This window comes from Setaria viridis, chromosome 5 (genome assembly GCF_005286985.2).
Source record: "Setaria viridis chromosome 5, Setaria_viridis_v4.0, whole genome shotgun sequence".
NCBI lineage: Eukaryota > Viridiplantae > Streptophyta > Magnoliopsida > Poales > Poaceae > Setaria > Setaria viridis.
In genome coordinates, this window is record NC_048267.2 from 21,344,530 (window position 1) to 21,365,830 (window position 21,301).

Genomic DNA, 21,301 nt, shown 5'->3' on the forward strand with positions numbered 1-21,301 from the left:
TTCAGCTGACAATATCATTCAGGAGGGAGATTACCAAAATGCATCTTCCTCCTAGCTAGACGCCTCCGCCTTCAGTCTATCGACAGAGAAAGACAATAAAAATCCTTACCACTCAAATCACTTCACATGTTATTATGTGAACGTTTTCACACAATCACACGTAGCATGAGTCAGAATATCGCACGCCATTCGGCAAGCCACTAGCCACTGGTTGCATACTTGCATATGATCACACAAAGTGATGCCAAGTAGCTAATCTACAACAAATTTCAATTAAACAGAACTATGCAGTGTCGACGAGCATTGACAAGTTTATACAGACATTCTAGGGGAAATTAGCAAAATTCATCCCCGTACTTTTGTAATACACAAGAAAGTCCAGCAGCTCCATCCACCTGGTAACTACAGATAATTCAACAAACAGGTCCCTTATCCCTTTCACACTCTTTTTGTCCCAATTTTCTTCATGATGATCACCGACCGACTATTACCAAAAAAACCACAGCCGATCAAGTCATCCCATTAGTTCACTTTACATGGCAGAACGGCACTGCTTGACTCTCACTTGGCAGTTCAAACTCTACCTCAACACGCATCGTAGCATGCATCAGAGTATTAAAGCAGTCAGACCCCCACCTTTCTTAGTTAGGTTTACAACCAAGAACCAACACCTTCAAGACATCCCACACCCTCTCCAAGCTTACATTGAGTGAATCTACCTGTTGTATGCACCACGCGAGACAAAGAACTGATAATCCGGATGGCTAGCACGGCTATCTCGCAGCCAATCGGCAGCAGCTTGCAGTAAGCCGCTTGCCAGCTGCCAATCCTCATCATTCGAAGACCATACTGACTTGCTGAACTTATAAGAAGCCATACCAAAAACAGGGAGCGATATATTTGGTGAGCTACCCCAAGCATATTGTATGGCACCAACATGATCTGGACAATAGAACAAAGAAAAAACAGTTTACAGAATGCTAATAGGTACTAGTACTTGACTAGCTCTGAAATCGTTATCATACAGAATGGAGTTACCTCCTACACGAGTTGAAAGCCGATGGAAGGTCAGAAAGCAAGCATCCAGATCTTTCAATGTTGGGCCAGTGGGGATACGGTAAATTGGATACCTGCAAAATTTTCAAGAACTTTATTTATTGTCTTTATTAAGCCGCAATAACAAAGGCACTCGGAAAAATTAGAAACATACCAAGCAACAGATATCCAACTTCTCAATGATAAATCACTACTTTTTAAGCTTTTCAGTCCAGGAAATCTAGCTGAAAGGCTAGAGACCTAAACCAGAAATGAAGATGTTAGAACTTGGAAATATCATGAAACAGCATAGGCACACTGATTATAGTTCTTGCCTTATCAGTCAATGGTTCGCGACAGAATGGAGAATCAAACTCAAGATACTGAAAGAGCAAGCGGTCATGAGGATCTCCAGATTCACCATCATCACTTGAGAAGCCTTCCCGAGTAAGATGCTTTAGCCTTCCATTTCCACAATCACTGCTCGCATCACTACTTGACTCATGGCTATCCCCGTCACTGTCATTCATCATATGTCTGCTTCAAAAAGAAGTGTGCAAATTAAAAACTAAGATATTGGATGAAACTAGCTAAACAGCACTATCTTAAGTACAAGAAATGATTGGCAAAAATGATAGCTGATGGAAGTCAAAATGAAAAGTTTAAAAACTACGTGTATTTACAACCAGAGGAAGCCAGCATGCAGAAACATACATCCGCAATTCTATGAGCACAAACTTTCAATGCACAGTAAAGAAATATCTTATGGACCCTGCCTACACAAACTTAAATCGCCCTGAACATAACAAAATTCCTATTTAATCTGCACAGTGAACAAGGAACATAGACACGTCAACGATTTAAATGACTATACTGGAACGACAATTCAAGTACAAAGAAATTAGGGGGATAAAAAGTAACATATAACAGACCAAGTTGCATTAGAGAACCTAACAGGCGTGTGTTTCCAACCATTTCAAATAATCGTTGCCCACCAAGTTGTGCAAATTCATAAACAGCACAGCAGCCTTGGGAGGTCAAGGCAAGCATATTAACATTCAAACTTAATCCCATTAAATGCATAAAGTGGAACAACATCATAATCAGAAATGATTTGCAAACTTAACAAATTTAAAGATCATTGGAAAGGCTAACTGCCATGTATTAATGTTGGACTGCATTTTGTGCTCAAGAAGTTTGGAACCTTAAAACCACATGCCATCTGCTTAAACTTTCATGAAGTTCTGAGTTTGGATTTCATTTCAACTTAAGCACAATTTTTACAGCAAAAAAAAAAAAGGAATATGAAATCCAGTGAAGAACAATATATCCATAGGATCATAGTCCTCCATAAAAGAAATCCAGTGGCTAAAATTTGAAGTTGTGCCATTCTCTTATAATGGCACCTTATATTTAAGGCACCACAAAATTTAGACAGTCTGTATCATGCAACCAATTTACATATGTGCACTGGCTGATATATTCATAAGGACGGGCGGATCCAGAGTGGGGGCTGGGGGGACTTGAGACCCCCCCCCCTACCCCTGCACAGCCTAAGGATGCAAGTTCCACTTGTTTTAGGTTATTGGGCTGACCCAAAACTTGCTAAGATTGACTAAAATAGCATGGCATGTAACTAATTTAGGCAGCGAAATGAACTAAACTAGCTGACCTAGAAAACACCATTGGGTGCACCCACTTGCATCCCCACATACCAAGCAACAAGTGTCCAATGCTGTAAGCAGTGGTGGGTCTGCGCCCCAAGCTAGCCCTGGTCCTAGTCCAAAAATTCCATGGAGGTCTATTGAAAATTAGACAAATATTCAAGGCAAAAAACACTTGATCTTCTAATAAGCTTGGATCAGCCCCACCCCTGACCAATTCTTGGGTCCACCCTGGACATGAGGAAAGGTTCTGCTACCTAAGTACCATTCACCTAATGGCATTAAAAGCACTATTAAGTGCAGTAGGAAACACATTGATCACATTTCATAGCAAGACTTATCATATATTACAGTCAAGCACAACATAGATACCACATCTACACATTAAAATAGAAAAGAAGATGACACAGCATCAATGCCAGGAAACAATGCCACTGCTCTCTGAAGTCCTGATGTTACGGATCTCAGATGCCTAGCAATAAAGAGATTTGACAGTGCATTGATTCTAGAACATTAAGTGCATCATAGCATATACATGAACCTTTGGTTAATTTCAAATTTTCGATACCCATCTAAATGGAACCACAGAATTGAAACCGACAAATAGCACTGTGAGCAAGATAGCCAGGATTCACCTTGGGCTGGTAGATGTCCGCAGGACAGCAGGGTCTCCATAGAGCTGGATGGCAGACAAGTAGGGCACATAGTACTGAACGACCCCGTCGCAACCATCAAGCATGAGTGGCACGCCAGCACCATACGCGCTCCATTCACCGTAAGCCTCCCATACGTCGCGGAGAACAAAGTACGGCCTATCCTGATCGCCATCGACGCCGTTGGTCCTCCACCCCCTTGCTGCTCTCTGCATCACAAATCCCCAAATCTCATCCAATTCAGAAACAGCCACACCGTCACAATCCGTGAGGATCTAATCCTAAGTCACGGGAGCTAAGAGGCGAACCTTGGAGGGGTACTGCGCCGGGACGGACGGAGTCACGGCTGCCACGAATCGCTCGAGGTTGCCCGAAACGCCGGGGGCCGCCGCCGCAGATGGTACTTTCTCCTGGGCGGCGTCGGCGGGAGACCACCGAGACTTCGGGAGGCCGCGCTGGTTGCCTCGGCGGGCCCTGGCGGCGTCGTAGAAGCGGGCATCGCCTTGCCTCCGGCCGAGCTCGACGGCGGTGCCCATCATCCCACGCAACGCTAGCCCTCCGCGACGCGCTAATTTGGCTGGGAAGGGAAGGAATAGACGAAACCCTAACCCTAAGATTTGGGGGAAGGAAACCGATTCGATTGGAGGAGACGCCAAGAGAAGGGGGAGTGGAGGAAGGAAAGGAATGGTGGAAAGGGGGAGGAAGCAACGGCGTGTCGGGGGTAGTTGTATTTATAGGGGAAGCGGCGGGGATGGGAAGGGTGAGGAGGAGGAAGACGGAAGGGGCAGGGACGGGATTTCGCGCGGGCGGGCGTTCGCAAGCCTGGGATGCCACGACTCGATGCTGGCGCGTGGGGACGAGGTTTCAGCACGGGTCCACCTGTCAGCGCTCGTGGGGCGGGAGATGGTGGGCGCGGTTGTGGGTTTCCTCGCCTCCTGATTGGTCGGCCGCTCGACTCCCCGGATCGAGCCCCGTGTAGGTAGCCGCTCACACGTACCTTCTCTGACTTGTGGGTCCGAGTACTACAGGGCCCACGAGACAGGTGGTGTGCACGTGGTGGCGAGCAGCGTGATGGGCCGACCGGCCGACCCCGATCCGGCCCACGCGGGGCCGCACGGGACGCCGCGTGTGCGGAGGAGGCACACGTGGACGGCGGACACTGGGCGGGCCTGAAGCCGTGGACGGAGCCTTGATCGTGCCGCATGTCCCCTGCGCTGGTCGCGCATCGCGGTGAGGTTTGGGGTTCTGTCCGGTTCGACGTGTCAGTGACAGGGGTGGATGTGCGTGCGATGGCATGGGTTTGGACGAGCGTGGCTATACAATTACGCATTTCTTGGCCGGTTGGCCCAGCAACTCCACCGAAGCCTTGGCAATCGGGTGCATCGGATATTTGATGCTAATTAGAAGTATTAAATATAGATTAATTACAAAACTAATTGAGTGTAATTCGCGAGACGAATCTATTAAGCTTAATTAGTTCATGGTTTGACAACGTGATGCTACAGTAATCATTTACTAATGATGAAATAATTAGTCTTAATAAATTTGTCTCATAAATTAGCACAGGGTTCAGCAATTAGTTTTATAATTACACATCTGATCTGACACTGTTTTTAGCACCACTTGGGCTACTAACGCACATGGAGAGCCCCCCTCCGACCCCTTCTTCTACGGTTTGACCCGCGCGCCTTCGTTTTCCACTTTTCCTCTTCCCCGCTCGCTTCTTCCCCGTGCGCCGCCGGCCTCCGGCCTCCACGACGGCGGATCCGTCGCTACCCCCGTCCGATTTGCTCGCTGGCGGATCGATACTTCCCCAGCGCGCCCCAACAACCCTCCGCGCCCCCCCCCCCCCCCCCCACGGGCTGCCGGAGCCTGGGGTCCTCCCTCCGCCGCCGGTGACCCGACGTCGTCCGGCTCCGAGCTGTCGCTGGCTTCTCCCCCACGCGCTGCCAGCCTTGTGCCCCTCCTCCGCAGCACACGACACTGGGGCAGAGCTCGTTCACCGGCAGGCCCTGAGATCTGTCCCAAGGTGAGTTATTTCTCTCTCTCTCTCTCTCTCTCTCTCTCTCTCTCTCTCTCTCTCTCTCTCTCTCTTCTGTTTTCCCATTACAATCTGCATGCGTGGATGAAAAATGGTAGTGACGAGCATAGGTGATTTTGGACTATGAATGCCTGAGCTTCTGGGTGCGAATGCGATTTAGGGTTCGTTTGGTTCCCTTTGTTTATTTTTAGGAGTATTAAACGTAAACTATTTATAAAACTCATTACATAAGTGGAGGCTAAACAGCGAGACGAATCTATTAAGCCGAATTAATCCATCATTAGCAAATGTTTACTGTAGCAACACATTGTTAAATCATGGACTAATTAGGCTTAATAGATTCGTCTCGCCGTTTAGCCTCCACTTGTGTAATCGGTTTTGTAAATAGTCTACGTTTAATACTCCTAATTAGTATCTAAACATTCGATGTGACGGGTGCTTAAATTTAAGCAAGTGAACCAAACCAAGCCTTAGATTAGGTGAAAAATTAATTTGGCTTGAATGCAAATGCAATTTGGCCATCGATTTTATTTGCAGTGCGCCTGATCCTTTGTAGAATACCACTAGCAATAGTGGCTGTGATATGATAGTAAAAATAGCTTGCAAATCTGTCTTCCGTATGTGCAGATTTTGGTTAGCAGATTTTATCTTAGAAATAGGATGCAAATATGTCCTCTGTGATAATTAGTTTTGGTAAAAAAGAATGGAAATTTGAGTCTGCATATCTGAATGGAAAACTAGAGCTTGGTTGCATGCACTTTGTTTTCATCAGGCCCAGTAGTCTATCAGTGTAGACCAAGTTGACATTTCCACCCCAGATTGTAGCATACACAAGATTGTTTGATCTTGGCCAAATGATCTGAATGGCTAGTTGCTCAAATGTTGGCTGAAAATACTCCTACGTTTGTGCATAGAGGGATCAAAATATTTACCTTTGATGTCCTTGAACCTTTCTTCTTTGTCAGATTAAACTCTGTTTGGTTGTTACTGCAACTTGAACTACCACTTTTTTTATGTTTATGTCCACTTGTATTGCATATCTATACTTGTCTACCTTCCTTAAATGTTTCTGATTCTTATAGCCCAAACTTTTCATAATATATATTTGTTTGGTATTTTGTGAAGATGGTGTTCTCCGACAACAACGATCTCATAGCTCAATGGTGGGTGGAAGAGGATGAATATGAGTCTGAGTCTGAGTCTCAATGGACAATTTCTATATGCCTATGTGGTTTTATGTTTGAAAATGAATTTGAATTTCAATTGTGGTGTTTGAAATCATGAATTTAAATATGGTTAATTTGTATGCATTACAAATATTTTTATTTGAATTGCTGTTGTGTGAAATGAAGATTACACATAGAATATGTATGGAAATATAAGAGAAAAAGAAGTAGGGGCCATTGCTGGAGTTGTGTAAAAAAATAGGTCCCAGAAAAGTAGGGAGAGCCCCTATTCAGGAAGTAGGGCTGGAGTTGTTCTTAGATGGTGGTTACTAGTACTTCTATCCGGGGAAGGTCGAGCTTAATCACGTGGCGCGCCACGAGATTTTGCTTGAAAAGAGTCTATCACACGTTGAGCAGATTAAAAACCATTTCGACCAGCAGGCTAAAGTGCTAAACACATCATTACTTTGGTCGGTTCCTCTTTACAATATCATAAACTATGTTTTGTCGCAAATCATATTAGCAAACTAAAAAAGATTAATCTGGTAAAAATTCAGTTAACTATGGTATGCAACACAAAATAAAATAGATTCGTGTCATATATTAGTTAGTATATATTGGAATGGTGTTACTTATGCAAGCTATATTAGTTAAAAGAATTGGTAGGTGAACTGTCTATTTTGATAACTTTGCTAGCTACTCCATCTGTTTCAAATTTTAGGTCATTTAGCTTCCTCCATTTCAAATTGTAAAATGCATTTTAGCTTTTCTATTAAATATATTTATCTATTAATTTAGATACGCTATATCTAAATACAAAGAAAACTATGCATGTTAAAAAGTCAGAACGGCTACAATTTCAAGACGGAGTAGTATAGTAGTTAGCAAGCATGTTTAATAGAGGGGATTGCTACTTCACTATCCCTCCGTGACTTTGCACCAACTGAACAGTTTGCTTTTCTTAATTGCAAGTGAATTGTCGTTATAAAACTGAGCACAGAAAATAATGGAGGAAGTATATAAAACAATGTTAATATAATTCTTGTTTATTTTTGTGAGAGTGGTAGCATTTATTCCGTCTTAGGGCCTGTTTGGTTATGGATGCTTATTTATAAGTTGCTTATTTGCTTATTGTAGTTGCTTATTTATAAGTCTTAGGTGTTTGATTTGGGTTGCTTATTTGCAATAAATGAGACTGCTATTGACATATTTACCCCTACCATCCCATTTCCCACTACCCCTAGTCAATACCTGGGTATTGGACCTCCTGGTCCTTCGCGGAGGCGGGGGGCGCGGAGGCGGGCGGCGGGCTGGGAGCGGCGGGGGGCGGAGGCGGCGGCGCGGAGGCGGCGGGGCGCGGAGGGCCGGGAGCGGTGGGGCGCAGAGGCGGCGGGGCGCGGAGGGCCGGGAGCGGTGGGGCACGGAGGCGGGCGGTGGGCCGGGAGCGGCGGGGCGCGGAGGCGGGGCGGCGAGCGGCTGGCGCAGCGGCGGCGGCCGGCACGGAGGCGAGCGGCGAGCTGGCGGCACGGAGGTGGCGGGCGCAGCGGGCGCAGCGGGCGGCGCGGAGGCGGCCGGCGGCGGGCGCAGCGGGCGGCGGGCGGCGTTGAGGCGGCCGGTGGCCGGCGCAACGACGGCGGCGGGCGGAACCGGCGATGGGCCTCGGTGGTGACGGGATAGAGGAGAGAGACATGGGATAGAGGAGAGAGAAAGGGGAGAGAGGAGAGAGAATTAGGGTAGAGGGTGTAAAAGTGTCCCATAAGCAACCATAAGCAACTCAAAACTTGCTTATTTGCTTATGCATAAGCAACTTATAAGCAACTCTATAAGCAAGAGTGTTTGGGTTATAAGCAACTTATTTGTTTATTTTTAAGTTGCTTATGGATAAGCAAAGGAAACCAAACAGGCACTTATTGTACACCATTTTGTTAATCGATCAAGCATCCTTGCTTCTGCCCGAGCACCTAATTAAATGTCTATGTTGTGTTATATATGACGGTAATGACCCGTGCGATGCTATGGGCATATAAAATTTGAAGACAATAACGAGTATTAAAAAATGCAAAACACCTGATACGGGTCACCGTGGATTCAAACGAAAAGGCTATATGCTAACAAATAAAGATCTTTTGCAATCAACTCATGTGATCATGTCAGGAGATTGTTGAGTAAAATAATACATAGTTATTGGGTAAGCAAAACAATCAGTGACTTTCTGTAAAGAAACAATGAACAAGCTACACAGACTGTGTGGCCAAAACACTTTCTCAGCTGCTCAACTAGGAACAGAGAACCCACCGTTCATACTTATGTCACTTCCAATTAATATTTCATCATTTTAACTTATGTTAGCCTCATCCCCAGACTGGAGTCACAATGTCAAATTTCAACATAAACACCTATACTCAAATAAAAAGTTCCAACATAAACATAACCATGAAAAAGTCAAATAGACGATAACATTAATTTTGAAAAATGGATGATATGGCATCCCAGATTAGATGAGCTAGTAAATCTAATCTCGTGGAAGAGGTCCACAGCCTCAACCCCCGTGTCCGCCACCACGCCTGGAGCCCCAACCTTTTTGACACCTTCTGCAGTAAACAATGATTCAATACTGAATACATGGATTTTTTTTAGATACCTCTGAAAATAAACGTCTAAATGCAACCAATTCCTAATACATAACCCAAAAAGAAATAGGATACTGATACGTGTGCAGTGCATTTAAGATTAGTTACATTGTTCGATATATCCTGCAAAATAGGTTAGAAGCACCAAAACTCATGGAATTCATTAGTATAAAGCTAATAATGTATTGAACAATATCTATACCCAATTTATTCACTGAGAATTTGGCTGTCGAAATTTTGAAATAATGGCCGCCAACAACGTACTTGCCAATGAAGTTTGAGGGTCGAGCTTAGGGATGAGGCTGCGTCTGGGGAGCAGCTCAAGCCGCCACCGGTGGTACCGTAGATCTGTACGACGGGAGGGAGCGGCCAACCGCTGGTTCCGAAGTGTGACAGCGAGGACGGTGGAGAGGGTCCCTCACCAGGGAACTCCGCGCGCGAGCTACAGCCATGCCACTTGGAGCAGGCGCACCGCTGAGGAAGGACGCGCCACCATCCTGCTCCCCGCTAGCTCATCCGTAACACCACCCACTCATTGACCGAGAGGGTCGTCGTAAGGAGAGATGGTCCATCCACCATGCCCCATGGCCTTCATATCGCATGGCCATCGCCTCCACCACGAGCTACTAGGGTGGAAGCGGATCTCCGAAGGGGAACTTGTGGCGGAACCGTCCAACTTAAACTGGTTTAAATGCGCCTAATCACTGTCGGAACAGCAATTATTCGAAACGCACTTAAAACAGTATAAGCCTGGTCGTCCGTCGAGTGTCCCTAGGACTCCTTGAATGATCCACGTCACGTCTCATAGTTATATGGATTGTTTTCACGATGGGAAAACATCAACAAATATTACATTTTTACATACATACACGAGGTACGAGTTATTACAAGACGTAGTTTGAAGTAAATTTAACAGTGCAGGTCAGACAGAGATTCTAGGAATTAAACATAAACGGATTCAGGTGGGAGATGAGCATTTAAAGATTTCTTCTAAGGGTATTGCGAGACTCGTAACAATACCCTAACTTTTTGGGGCTTCCTCCTCGGTGGACTCCTGCGGTGCCTCTGAAAACAGCCACAAGGGATAACCCTGAGTACGGAGTACTCAGCAAGGCTTATCCGACTAACCAATATAATAGTTTTTCCTGGAACTATATGATAGCTTTTTGGTGTACTGGCTGACATACTTTTTGCCCAAAAGAGCTTACTATAAGTGCATCCTTAACTTTATCTTTTATTCTAATTAAGTTATTACCTAACCATTCTAAATGATGAAAAAATAAATATATCACAAGCATCAAGATATTAAGTCATACACCAATCATTAGTGGAAAGATATTGCATTCATGAATTTATACTACGATGCTCAACAGTGATCAAGTGCATTCATAACCGAGAATTGCGGCGATCCAGATCAAATTGCATCCTGCAGGAGAGTACCTTGATTACCAGTTATGCACGACTGTCCAGGTCGTATGTAACGACCTTTCGATTAGCAAATCCAAGGATTGGGAATAAGACTACCCGGACCCAGGGACGCACCCCCACATGGGACCCCACGTCTGGCCTGATCTCCATGTGAGTTTCAGGCTACGCCCCTGCCAATCTCCAGCACGTCAAGCACGGGTACGAAGTATTCCCGATCAGAGGGTTTACTAACCTACTGGGCTTTACTAGTCCCATACCGAGTAAGTAATCAGGTGTCATTCACTTGATCAAAGGTCAAGATAATGATCGGGCCTTAACCAAATTAATCTAGCAGACAGAACTACATCCTTAGCTTCTGTCCGCCTCTTAACTTTGAAGCTACCTTTCCATAATTAGCCTGTATGACCCAACATTTCACCTTAAGGTTCGGTAAATAAATTACTTAAGCAATTCTAGACTTGGGTTGCTTACTAAAAGTTTGAACAAGTGGCAAAGATGTCCTTAAAACAAGGTATGATAATGCACAAGAATGGGTTTCAATCAACTCCTAGACTTAGTGCATTCATATAGCAAATAACCGATAATTGGACACATGAAATAATGACTCCAAAATAAATAGGTATAATGCACCGGGGCTTGCCTTGTTCTATAAAAAAGTTAGCACTGTCTAAAGGATTGGCCTCGTAGGGGACCAACTCAATGATCTCTTCGAACTCTGGAGATCCTTCTGAAAATTCCGAGAAATCCTCTTCCGGTGCTTCGGTGTCTAAGATAAAGCATATGCAGGGGTTAGTGATGCAACTTTTTGAATACTAGACTATACAACTTTCCTTCATGATAAAGTTGCAAGCCAACAAGGGACTATACAATTTATCATAATAAAGTTGCAAGCCAACACACAAAAACCCGAAAAGATTAACCCACCATTTTTATTTCCTTTACTAACCTTACCTAAGGCTCTTTCTTTTATTTTTAGAAAACATTATAATTATTTTCTAGTCTTGAAACCTAATTTCCTATGAGTTAACAATAATTTGTGATTATGAAAATGTTATTCCATATTTTATGCATTTAATAAAGATTAAGTATTTATTTAAATACCTTAAAGAAAAGGCATTAAACAAATACCTAAATTTTTATTATTTTTCCTAGGGTATAAAAATTTTAATGCATAAAGGAAAATAAAACAATCCTAACAAAATTGGTTTCACTAATTTTTGACACCCCTAGAAATTTCTGTGATTTAAATGGTGATAACCGAATTTAATCTATTATTCTACAAAAGGAAATCTAAATTTTCCCGAAAAAAACCCCGGCCTACTTTTCTCACGCACCCCATTCCTATCCCCTCTCTCTAACGCTAGGCCCAGGGCTCGGACCCACCCCTCCTTCTCCTATTCACTCTACCCGCCGGCCATTCCTCCTCGGCCGGGCCCTACTGGGTCGATTTCCTTCTCCTCTCCTCTTTCCTTTTCCTGATTCGGCCCAGCAACTCCACTCCCTCCTTTCTTTCTTTTGCGCAGCTTTCGGCCCGCCTCACTAGCCTACTGGCCTACCGGACCTTACGGACCTCCGGCCTTCCAAGATGGCCCGATGACCTCGCACCGGCTCCTGGGCCTACGGGACTCCGGCCCATCCGACGCCTTCGCCCGGCCGGCCTCCTTCTTCCCCTTTCTCCTCTGATGTGTGGGCCCGCAGTCACAAGGGCCTTCTTCTTTCTCACGCCAAAATCCGAGTGCGGCAGGGGGCGGTGCGGCTCGCCGGCCGGCGCCCCACCGGCGATGGGGCCAGGCTGGGGAAGCATCCCCATGCCCTAGCGCACCCGTGCGCGGTGATAGCTCCCCGGGAAGTGGCCGAAGCCATAGACCTGTGTGGCGCGGAGGTGGCCTAGCTGCTGCGCTGGCGGACGACCGAAGACGCCGGCGACGACACGTCGTGCCCTACTTCTGTCGCCCTCCCGCCTCTTTGTTTCCCTAACACCCGAAGTTCAGAGCTCAGCCACGGTCGATTTTGCATCCAAGGGTCCAAGAGCCCCTTAAGCAAAGTTGGAGATAAACTTGAGCTCTTTAATTTATATTTAAACTCCTATCCGAGATAAACATCCAATTGTTGGAAATTTTCAAATTCTTTCCCTCAGTTAACCGAATCCCCTTTGACACCTCATTCAGTTCGTCAGACCTTCAACATGGTCATTTGCACTTCTGTTAATTTAATTTCAGTGGCCCAATCTCACTCCTCTTAGTCCAACTACTTCCCATTTGTGTTCTACAACTTTCAAAGATTCCATTATGCTCATAAACACTTATACCTTTTGCTCTACATTCTTCTGAAATTGGCTCCAAACTCAGCTACTTATTGCTGTTTCAGACTTAGACAGTTTCAGCAATTCAGTCTACCGTGGCAAAGTGCTGACTTTGAGCTAAAATTTGAATTTGATCCCTTTACCGTTCCTGATCAACAACACCCGAATATACTTGTCCAAAGTCTATACTTCAATACTGTATAGTTGCCATGGTCCACTTATTTGGAAAATTTGGCAGAAAACAATTTCCAAAATGGACACTTGTGCTATTTTTTTTCTGAAATCCTATTTTCGGACGGTGAACAGTACACTTCTATTTTGATTTTTCCTTTGGTTTTCTTGAGATGTTTAGGACCAGGTTTTTGTTTCCAATCTTGATCTCCAAGTTCTAAACACTCTTATCCTTCCATTCCATATTTTTGCCTTATTTTTTCTGAATTTCGAATTCAAAATTCAAATTTCGGTCAAATTTGACTCGAATTTGACTTTTAGCCAATTTCTTCTCCTTTTTCTTCATAATTTTCCTTTAATTCTTCTAAATTGCTTTTGATGGCTAAAATGTCAAGTGTCACAGCCTCTCCCCCTTAACAGAATCTCGTCCCGAGATTCCAGGGGTTAAATTGTTGGTTTTAAGAATGGAAAGGAAACTGCGTCAGGTCAAACATCTTTCTCTTCTCTGTACAAGGAAAGTGGGGTGGTGGCTTTTGTTCATCTGATCTTGATAGTTTCAAATAACTTAGGATATTTGGACTCCAGGTCTTCAGCTTGCTCCCAAGTAGCTTCATCTGGAGTATGATTCTTCCATTGTACCTTGTAAAACGTAATACTCCGAGTTTAGGTATCTCTTGTCTTTTGATCCAGTATTTTAATAGGCCTTTCTTCGTAGGTTAGGTCTGGCTTGAGCCCAATTTCTGGATCTTCTAGAATCTCTTCTGGAACTCTTAAGCACTTCTTGAGCTGGGATACATGAAATACATCATGTATAGAAGTAAGCTGGTATGGTAATGAAAGCTTGTATGCTACTGGACCCTTTCGTTCCAGAATCTCATAAGGACCAATATACCTTGGGGCTAGTTTACCCTTTATTCCAAAACGTTGTACTCCTTTCATCGGGGATACCTTCAAGTACACAAAGTCTCCGACATGAAATTCCAAAGTCCGTCTCCTTTTATCTGAATAACTCTTTTGTCGAGACTGGGCTATTTCTAAATGTTTACGAATCTTCCGGACCTTTTCTTCAGTTTCCATAACCAAATCTGATCCCAAATGTGTCCTTTCTCCTACTTCCGACCAATTCAAGGGGGTTCGGCATCTTCGACCATACAAGGCTTCGAAAGGTGCCATTTTAATACTAGCTTGATAGCTATTATTATAGGAGAACTCGGCTAGGGGCAAACAGTCGTCCCATAGCTTAGAGAAGGTAAGGACACAAGCCCGTAACATGCCTTCCAAGATTTGGTTGACTCTCTTTGTCTGTCCCCCTGTTTGAGGATGATAGGCCGAGCTTCTGATTAAAGTAGTTCCCATGTCTTTTTGCAGTTGTTCCCAAAATCTGGAAACAAATTGGGAGCCTCGATCGGAGATAATTGTCTTTGGTACTCCGTGCAAAGATACAATCCGGGCTATATAGATCTTTGCATATGTCGACACTGGATATGTAGTCTTGATGGGAATGAAATGGGCTGACTTAGTAAGTCGGTCGACAATAACCCATATGGAATCATATCCTTTTGAAGCAGTAGGCAACCCAACCACCTCCCATTTCCAGACAGGGATTTCCGAAGGTTGAAGCAAACCCACCGACTTTTGTAGAATTGGTTTAACTCTACGGCAGGTATCGCATTCGGCTACATACCTTGCAATTTCAGGTTTCATCCTGGCCCACCAGAATCTTTGCTTTAAATCTTGGTACATTTTGTTGCTTTCGGGATGAATGGCGAACTTAGATAAGTGTGCTTCGTCCAAGATCAACTTTCTTAGGCTTTCATCCTTAGGAACCACTATCCTTTTCTTGAAATATAGTCCCCCATCCTCTTCTTGAGTGAGTTCAGAAATTTTTCCTTCTGCTTTCTGTTGATAAAGTACCTTGATCCAAGGATCTTCTTTTTGGGCTATTATGATTCTTCCTTTTAGGGTGTCTTGCACAATAATGTTCTGGAGGGCACCTTGTTTTACTATTTCCAAGCTTAAATCTTCTAATTCTTCACACAAAGTTTTAAGGTTAGATGGAACAATAGTACAGTGGCATTGGGCCTTTCTACTTAAAGCATCAGCCACCACATTGGCCTTACCCGGATGGTAGTGGATTTCCAACTTATAATCTTTAATTAGCTCCAGCCACCGTCTCTGCCTCATATTCAAGTCCATTTGAGTGAAAATGTACTTTAAGCTCTTGTGGTCAGTAAAGATACGACATTCACTACCTAAAAGATAGTGCCGCCATATCTTTAATGCATGGACTACAGCAGCAAGCTCTAAATCATGGGTAGGGTAATGCTCTTCATGACGCTTCAGTTGACGAGAAGCATAAGCAATAACTCTGCCTTCTTGCATAAGAACACATCCTATCCCTGTCCCTGAGGCGTCACAGTACACGTCAAAGGGCTTCTCTAAATCAGGTTGAGCTAGTACTAGAGCTGTAGTCAGTAGCTTCTATAAGGTTTGAAATGATTCTTCACATTCGGGGCTCCACCCGAATTTCACTTCTTTCTTTAACAGTTCTGTGATTGGCTTGGAAATTTTTGAGAAGTTAGGGATGAACCTACGGTAATACCCGGCCATTCCCAAGAAACTCCTCACTTCATGCACAGAGGTTGGTGATTTCCAATCCAATATGTCCTTGACTTTTCCGGGGTCTACTTCAATCGCCTTTTCGGACAAAATGTGCCCAAGGAATGGAACTTTCTTTAACCAGAATTCACATTTACTGAACTTGGCATATAACTGGTGTTCCCTGTCGGTGTTTTAGACCAGCAACCCGCCTAGGGGGTACCCTAGGTGGCCTTTTATGCGGTAAGGGTCGTCGAGAATCAAGGTATCAATGGTGACACAAGGAACACAATTTAGACAGGTTCGGACCGCTAGATCGCGTAATACCCTACGTCCTGTGTGTTGGTTTGTGTTTATGTATGTTCTGGTCCTGAGGATTCGTGTTTGAGGGGGGTCCCTGCCCGGCCTTATATACACGGGAGGGCAGGGTTACAAGTCTGAGTCCTAGTCGGGTACTATTACAGAGTTCTACTCGGTAATGGCCCGAGTAGTTTTCTATAAACATACAAGACTAGTTCGAGTAGGATACGCCCATCCTTGTTCTGATCATGTCCGAGTACGTCCCTTAGTGGGCCGTCCGAGGCCTACTGATGGGTCTAAGGAGTAGTCCCGACAAGCCCCCAAGTACTTTGTAGTCGTGCGCCATAGTCGGGCACTGCAGGCACTACCCGAGTAGTTTTGCGGACTGAAGCGCCCGAGTACTATCGCGTGGCTGGAAGGTACTCTTTCTGCAGCTTCGAGTTGTCTCCGTCCCGAGTAATTTTTATATGGTAGTGCGATGTCAATCGCACTCCATATGGAGTAGCCCCCGAGCCTTAGGTTGAGTTAAAGAATCAGGCTTAGGGTCAAACCAGCTTTTGCCCATTTTACCCTCGGAGATCTTGGAAAAGAAAAAACTGACCAACGGGTACGTACCCGCAGCCCCCGAGCACTTAGGCGATTCCTGTCGTTGAAGTGGTCAGCAATCCGTTGAATGTAGTAACCGTTGGGTGTTTATTGCGATTAATACGCGATTTATTCTGTCCGTTGTGCAACTGACGCATCGAATCCGGAGCTGGCGGAGATAAATCTGGAAAGCCCCCTTTTCGGTTGCTGTGACGCCGTACGGGCATTAGATCTGTTTCTTCCTCCTCTGTGTCTTCACTCGCTGTGTCACCGCCGCCAGTGCTGCCGCCTCCGCCATTGCCGTTTTTTGAGAATAGATCCGAGTGGAAGCCTCTTCCTTAACTTGAGATCAAGTCCATCGAATGCGCTCCAAGAAGATGGGCAAGAAACCCGAGAAGATCCAAGGTAAGGCTCCGGCGACGGGCAAGGTCAGATCCAAGAAGGGGAAGGAGTTGGTGCTGCCGGCACCGAAGGTGGGGCCGACGAACCAGACTGCTCCGCCGCCACCTGGGGCAACTTGGCAACACTCGGTGATGAAGGAAGAAGCAGTCCAAGCGCTAGTCGATGCCAAGCTTCTTCAGCCGAAGGAAATCGTACAGTGGCGCCCTGCATTTCCCAATGCGTGGCAGTTTGAGGAACATCCGGCGAAGACGGTGATGCTTGCTCACTTCATGGAAAGGGGACTGGCCGTGCCTACCTCCGACTTCTTCAGAGGTATTCTCAAGTACTACAATCTCCAGCTTGTCCACTTGAATCCCAATGGCTATATTTGTAGATCTATGCGAAGTTTTCCTGGGAGTACCTCCAAGTCTCGAGCTATTTAGGAAACTGTTCCGTTGCAAGCCTCAGCCGAGTGCCCAGCGGACGGAAGTCTTTGGAGGCACCGGGTTCCAACTCAAGAACTCGAATGCATATATTGAGTATAATCTGACCGACTCCCATGGGGATTGGAAGAAAAGGTGGTTCTACATCGGGAACCATGATCCTCGCTTGCCTGTGGTGACTGGTCACGCGCCCAAGCATGCGGAAAATTGGATAAGTGAGCCCGAGGACACCCTTGAGCTTGATCTCCAGATGCAGCAGATCACTGAGTTGAAAGCACTCGGTCTGACTGGGATCAACGTGGCAGCCAACTTCCTGAAGAGAAGGGTCCAGCCACTTCAAAAACGTGCTCACCTGGGAAGTGAGTACGGAGGTCTGAAGGATCTATCGCGTATGTCTGAGGAGGACATATCTGACGATGACGTGGAGGCGCTGCTGGCAAAATTTTTCAGGAACTATCAGGGAGTACCAGCAATCCCTGCGGCCCTTCGCCAGTATGAATCCTGGTACGAGCCAGAGGTGGTAAGTATGTCCCTCCTGACTTGTTTTCTTTTGACTTATGATTCTTGTTGCTGACAACGATTTTTAGAAGTCCTGAGTTCTTGATGGCTATGTGGCACAGTCGGAAGAAGAGTCAGAAGCCGCCATCAAGGAGTCGGAGGACGAGCCTTCTCCTCCTGTCAAGAGGCGCAGAGTAGTTCGCAAGATGGCTGCGGCTAAGTCTGTTGCAACCACTGAGAAGTCTCGGGGTACCAAGGTATGTAGTCGATAACTTGCATATTACTGATGAACTTGAGATGCGTTATTGATGTGGTGAATCTTGTATTTGTTCTCGAAGGCTGTAGATGAAGCTGCCTCTGAAGAAATAGCTGCGTCCGACCCTGAAGTCGATGAGGAGGCTGTTGACACGGTGCTGGAGAAGGTACCATCAACAGGAACTGTGGTAGCCCCCGAGTTACCTGCACCAACTCCTCTGGCTGTCATGCCGCCCATTGCCGACCAGGCGGTTCTGGGGCTACCTGCTGGAGTAGCGAAGGATGTGTCAGCAGTACTTGCTACTGGCACCTTGCTGTCCAATGTGATCGCCAGTGGTAAGCGTTGCCTCTTCCGATTATTGTCAATTGAATAGTACTGTTAGTCTTGACTTCGATTTTGTAGGTCTTGGTGAGAAGACAGTGCCGGCGGCTGTTCCCGCGGCTCCGAATACTCGGCCGCCTATCGCCGAGAAGAAGCGTGTGCGACTACCGCCACGTTCAACCCGGTGAGCCTCCTTGTCTTGTTGGATGCCGTTGGATTTTCTTAAAATCATGTAGTGACACTTTGGCGGTGCAGGGATGCAGAATATACTATCCCTGGAGAGATAGGGATAGTGCCGAAACCGTCAACTACAGCATCTATTCCTCTAGTGGACTTTATTGTTGAAGACATACCCGAAGTTTGAGTAGTCCCGAGTGTCGAGTAGTCGTCATGCTGTTTGAGTACTCATCTTCTGAGGGACACGGGTGTACTGTACTCGGCTGTCCTTTGGTGATGTACGGGTGTACTGTGCTCTTTTGTCTGTTGCGGAGGCACAGGTGTACTATGCTCCTTTATCTGTTGTAGCATGAGTGCAGTCACATGGGCAGAGTCAGGAGTTGTCAGACTCATTGATCACGGGTGCACAATAACTCTTGGACCGGTGGTAGTTGAAGCTTTCAGCTATAAATAGGGCCATCTGCTGGTCGAACCAACTCAAGCTCCTGAGTAGCAATGGAGTGCCTGCGGTTGCTTCTGTTTGAGTGTAGAGAGCCAGCAAAGAGTGCACCGGTGCTAGAAGATTCCTCGTAGATTAAGGTCACCTTGCCTCCACAGGCTCTTGCGCTCGTAGGGATAGCCGCGATGCTAGAAGAATCCTCGTAGGAGGGTTCATCAATTACCTCATCTTGCACCTACTGATCCAGCGGAGTACGCGCTGGAACTCGCAACGAGTGATGGGTGATGAGTGCCGCGGTCTTCATCCCGCTCTGAAAGATGGTGGAGGTGCGGCCGTAGAGTAGATAGGCTTCGCAAGGCTAGAAAAAGAGCAGCCTTGGTTCCCTCTAGGCGCGTCTTCCCGATTTTGACGTTGCCGCTGTCCTGGTGATGGCGGTAATGGAGTACCTGGACGTGCCTTGGGTAGGATACCTGGGCGTGGCTGCGTTTTGCGCAGCTTCCTTGCGTGTAGGCCTTTCCTGCGGTCGGCAGACCTGAGTGGCCTTGTGATATAGTAAAAGCCTGAGGCTTAAATGCAGCCCGCCAGTAGGCAGTTGCTTGTAGTCTTTGTTGAGCTGAGTCCTCGTACTTGTATGTAACTTGATGTACTCTTGTTTCAGTAAAGAAGAGTTTGTATCAGGGCAAGTTTCCTTGTTGTATTGATAGCGCGTTGAAGCGAGCACCCCTTGAAGTCGGTAGTCGAGTAGTCGTCCCGAGTAGTTGCCTTGAAGTGAGTGCTGCTATGGGTAATAGCGACAGAGGTGTTCTATATTCCAGGAGTTTGGCACCTGTTCTCCTGAAAGCTCTTGGAGTCTATAAGATCCGGGTCCTGTAACCTTTGATACGATGTAAGGACCTTCCCACGGTGAATTGAGTTTATGTAATCCTGACGTGTCTTGAATACGCTTAAGGACCATATCGCCCGAGTTGAAAGATCGTTCCTTGACGTTGCGATCGTGATAACGCCTTAAACCGTCAAGGTATCTGGCAGATTGCACTAGTGCTGCGCATCTTGTTTCTTCCAAACTGTCGATATCCGTTCGCCGCATTTCTATTGCAAGCTCTTCGTCATATTGTTCAACGGACGGTGATTGCCACATGATGTCGGCGGGTAGTATGGCTTCTGAGCGGTATACCAGAAAGTAAGGTGATAGCCCCGTAGTCTTGCACGGTTGGGTACGTAGGCCCCACAAGGCATTGGGTAACTCTTTGAGCCATCGGCCGCCTTTGGTGTTGCCGACGTCGTGTAGTCGTTTCTTCAGGGCATCGAGGATCATGCCATTAGCACGCTCGACTTGACCGTTGGCTCGCGGATGAGCAACTGAGACATAGCGGACGTCGATGTCGTTGTTCTCGCAATATTCCCAGAAGTCGTGATTGTTGAAGTTTGACCCGAGATCTGTGATAATCCTGTTGGGAAAACCATAGCGATGTACGATTTCATCCAAGAAGTTGAGAACTCGGTCTGCCTTGGGGCAAGTGACTGGTTTGACCTCGATCCACTTGGTGAACTTGTCAATTGCCACGAGTACTCTGTTGAATCCTCCTGGCGCAGTTGGTAACGGGCCAATCATGTTGAGCCCCCAGCAGGCAAATGGCCATGTTGGAGGTATTGTGACTAGCTTGTAAGCCGGCACATGTTGCTGTTTTGTGAAGAATTGACAACCTTTGCACTTCTGGACTAGTTGCTTGGCGTCGGCCAGAGCCATTGGCCAGTAGAACCCTGCTCTGAAGGCCTTGCCAACTAGTGTCCTCGAAGAGGCGTGGTTGCCGCAGATTCCTTTGTGAATTTCTTCTAGGATTTCTTGGCCATCTTCTCTGGTGACGCACTTCATGAGTACTCCAGATGATGCACCTTTCCTGTAGAGCTATCTCCGACTAGAACGTAATTCTTTACACGTTGGGAGATTTGCTCGGCCTTATTCTTGTCGGATGGTAGCTTGTGATCTTTGATGTAGTCGATGAAGGGTGTCCTCCAGTCGACTTCTATCATCATAATCTCTCGGGAGGCATCAGTAGTCGAGACTACTGGCGGGGTGACCTGTTCAGGTATGGATGACTTGCGTAGTTCGTGTACGAAAATTCCTGCTAGAACTTCTGCACGAGTTATGCCCATTTTGGATAAGACGTCGGCGGCAACGTTGTTGTCGCGGACGATGTGATGGAACTCGAAGC

The 21,301-nt window shown here is 46.0% G+C and overlaps 1 protein-coding gene and 1 long non-coding RNA gene across 3 annotated transcripts; one reads left to right on the forward strand and one right to left on the reverse strand.

The window, feature by feature from the left end:
* Positions 1 to 253: 253 nt before the first annotated feature.
* LOC117857779 (uncharacterized) lies at positions 254 to 4,063 on the reverse strand. Of its 2 annotated transcripts, none has more exons than XM_034740634.2 (6): positions 3,661 to 4,063; positions 3,335 to 3,561; positions 1,371 to 1,575; positions 1,211 to 1,296; positions 1,039 to 1,130; positions 254 to 942 (listed from the first exon to the last, which is right to left on the reverse strand). In XM_034740634.2, the coding sequence occupies exons 1-6, from the start codon at positions 3,889 to 3,891 to the stop codon at positions 716 to 718; spliced, it is 1,068 nt and encodes a 355-aa protein (XP_034596525.1). In that variant the 5' UTR covers positions 3,892 to 4,063; the 3' UTR covers positions 254 to 715. The 2 variants fall into 2 exon arrangements, with proteins under 2 accessions (XP_034596525.1, XP_034596526.1); XM_034740635.2 differs by having other exon boundaries at positions 1,371 to 1,572; positions 3,661 to 4,062.
* A 928-nt stretch (positions 4,064 to 4,991) lies between these two features.
* Positions 4,992 to 6,724, forward strand: LOC117855314 (uncharacterized). Its single transcript, XR_004640493.2, has 2 exons — positions 4,992 to 5,381; positions 6,519 to 6,724. It is a non-coding gene; the product is annotated as an uncharacterized lncRNA (long non-coding RNA).
* Positions 6,725 to 21,301: the final 14,577 nt, after the last annotated feature.

Coding starts and splice junctions, on each gene's coding strand:
- LOC117857779 (XM_034740634.2), bottom strand. CDS start 3,891: ATGATGGGCACCGCCGTCGAGCTCGGCCGGAGGCAAGGCGATGCCCGC. Junction 1,576..3,334: donor CGGACATCTACCAGCCCAAG/GTGAATCCTGGC, acceptor TTCTTTTTGAAG/CAGACATATGATGAATGACA. Junction 1,131..1,210: donor AGTTGGATATCTGTTGCTTG/GTATGTTTCTAA, acceptor AAAATTTTGCAG/GTATCCAATTTACCGTATCC.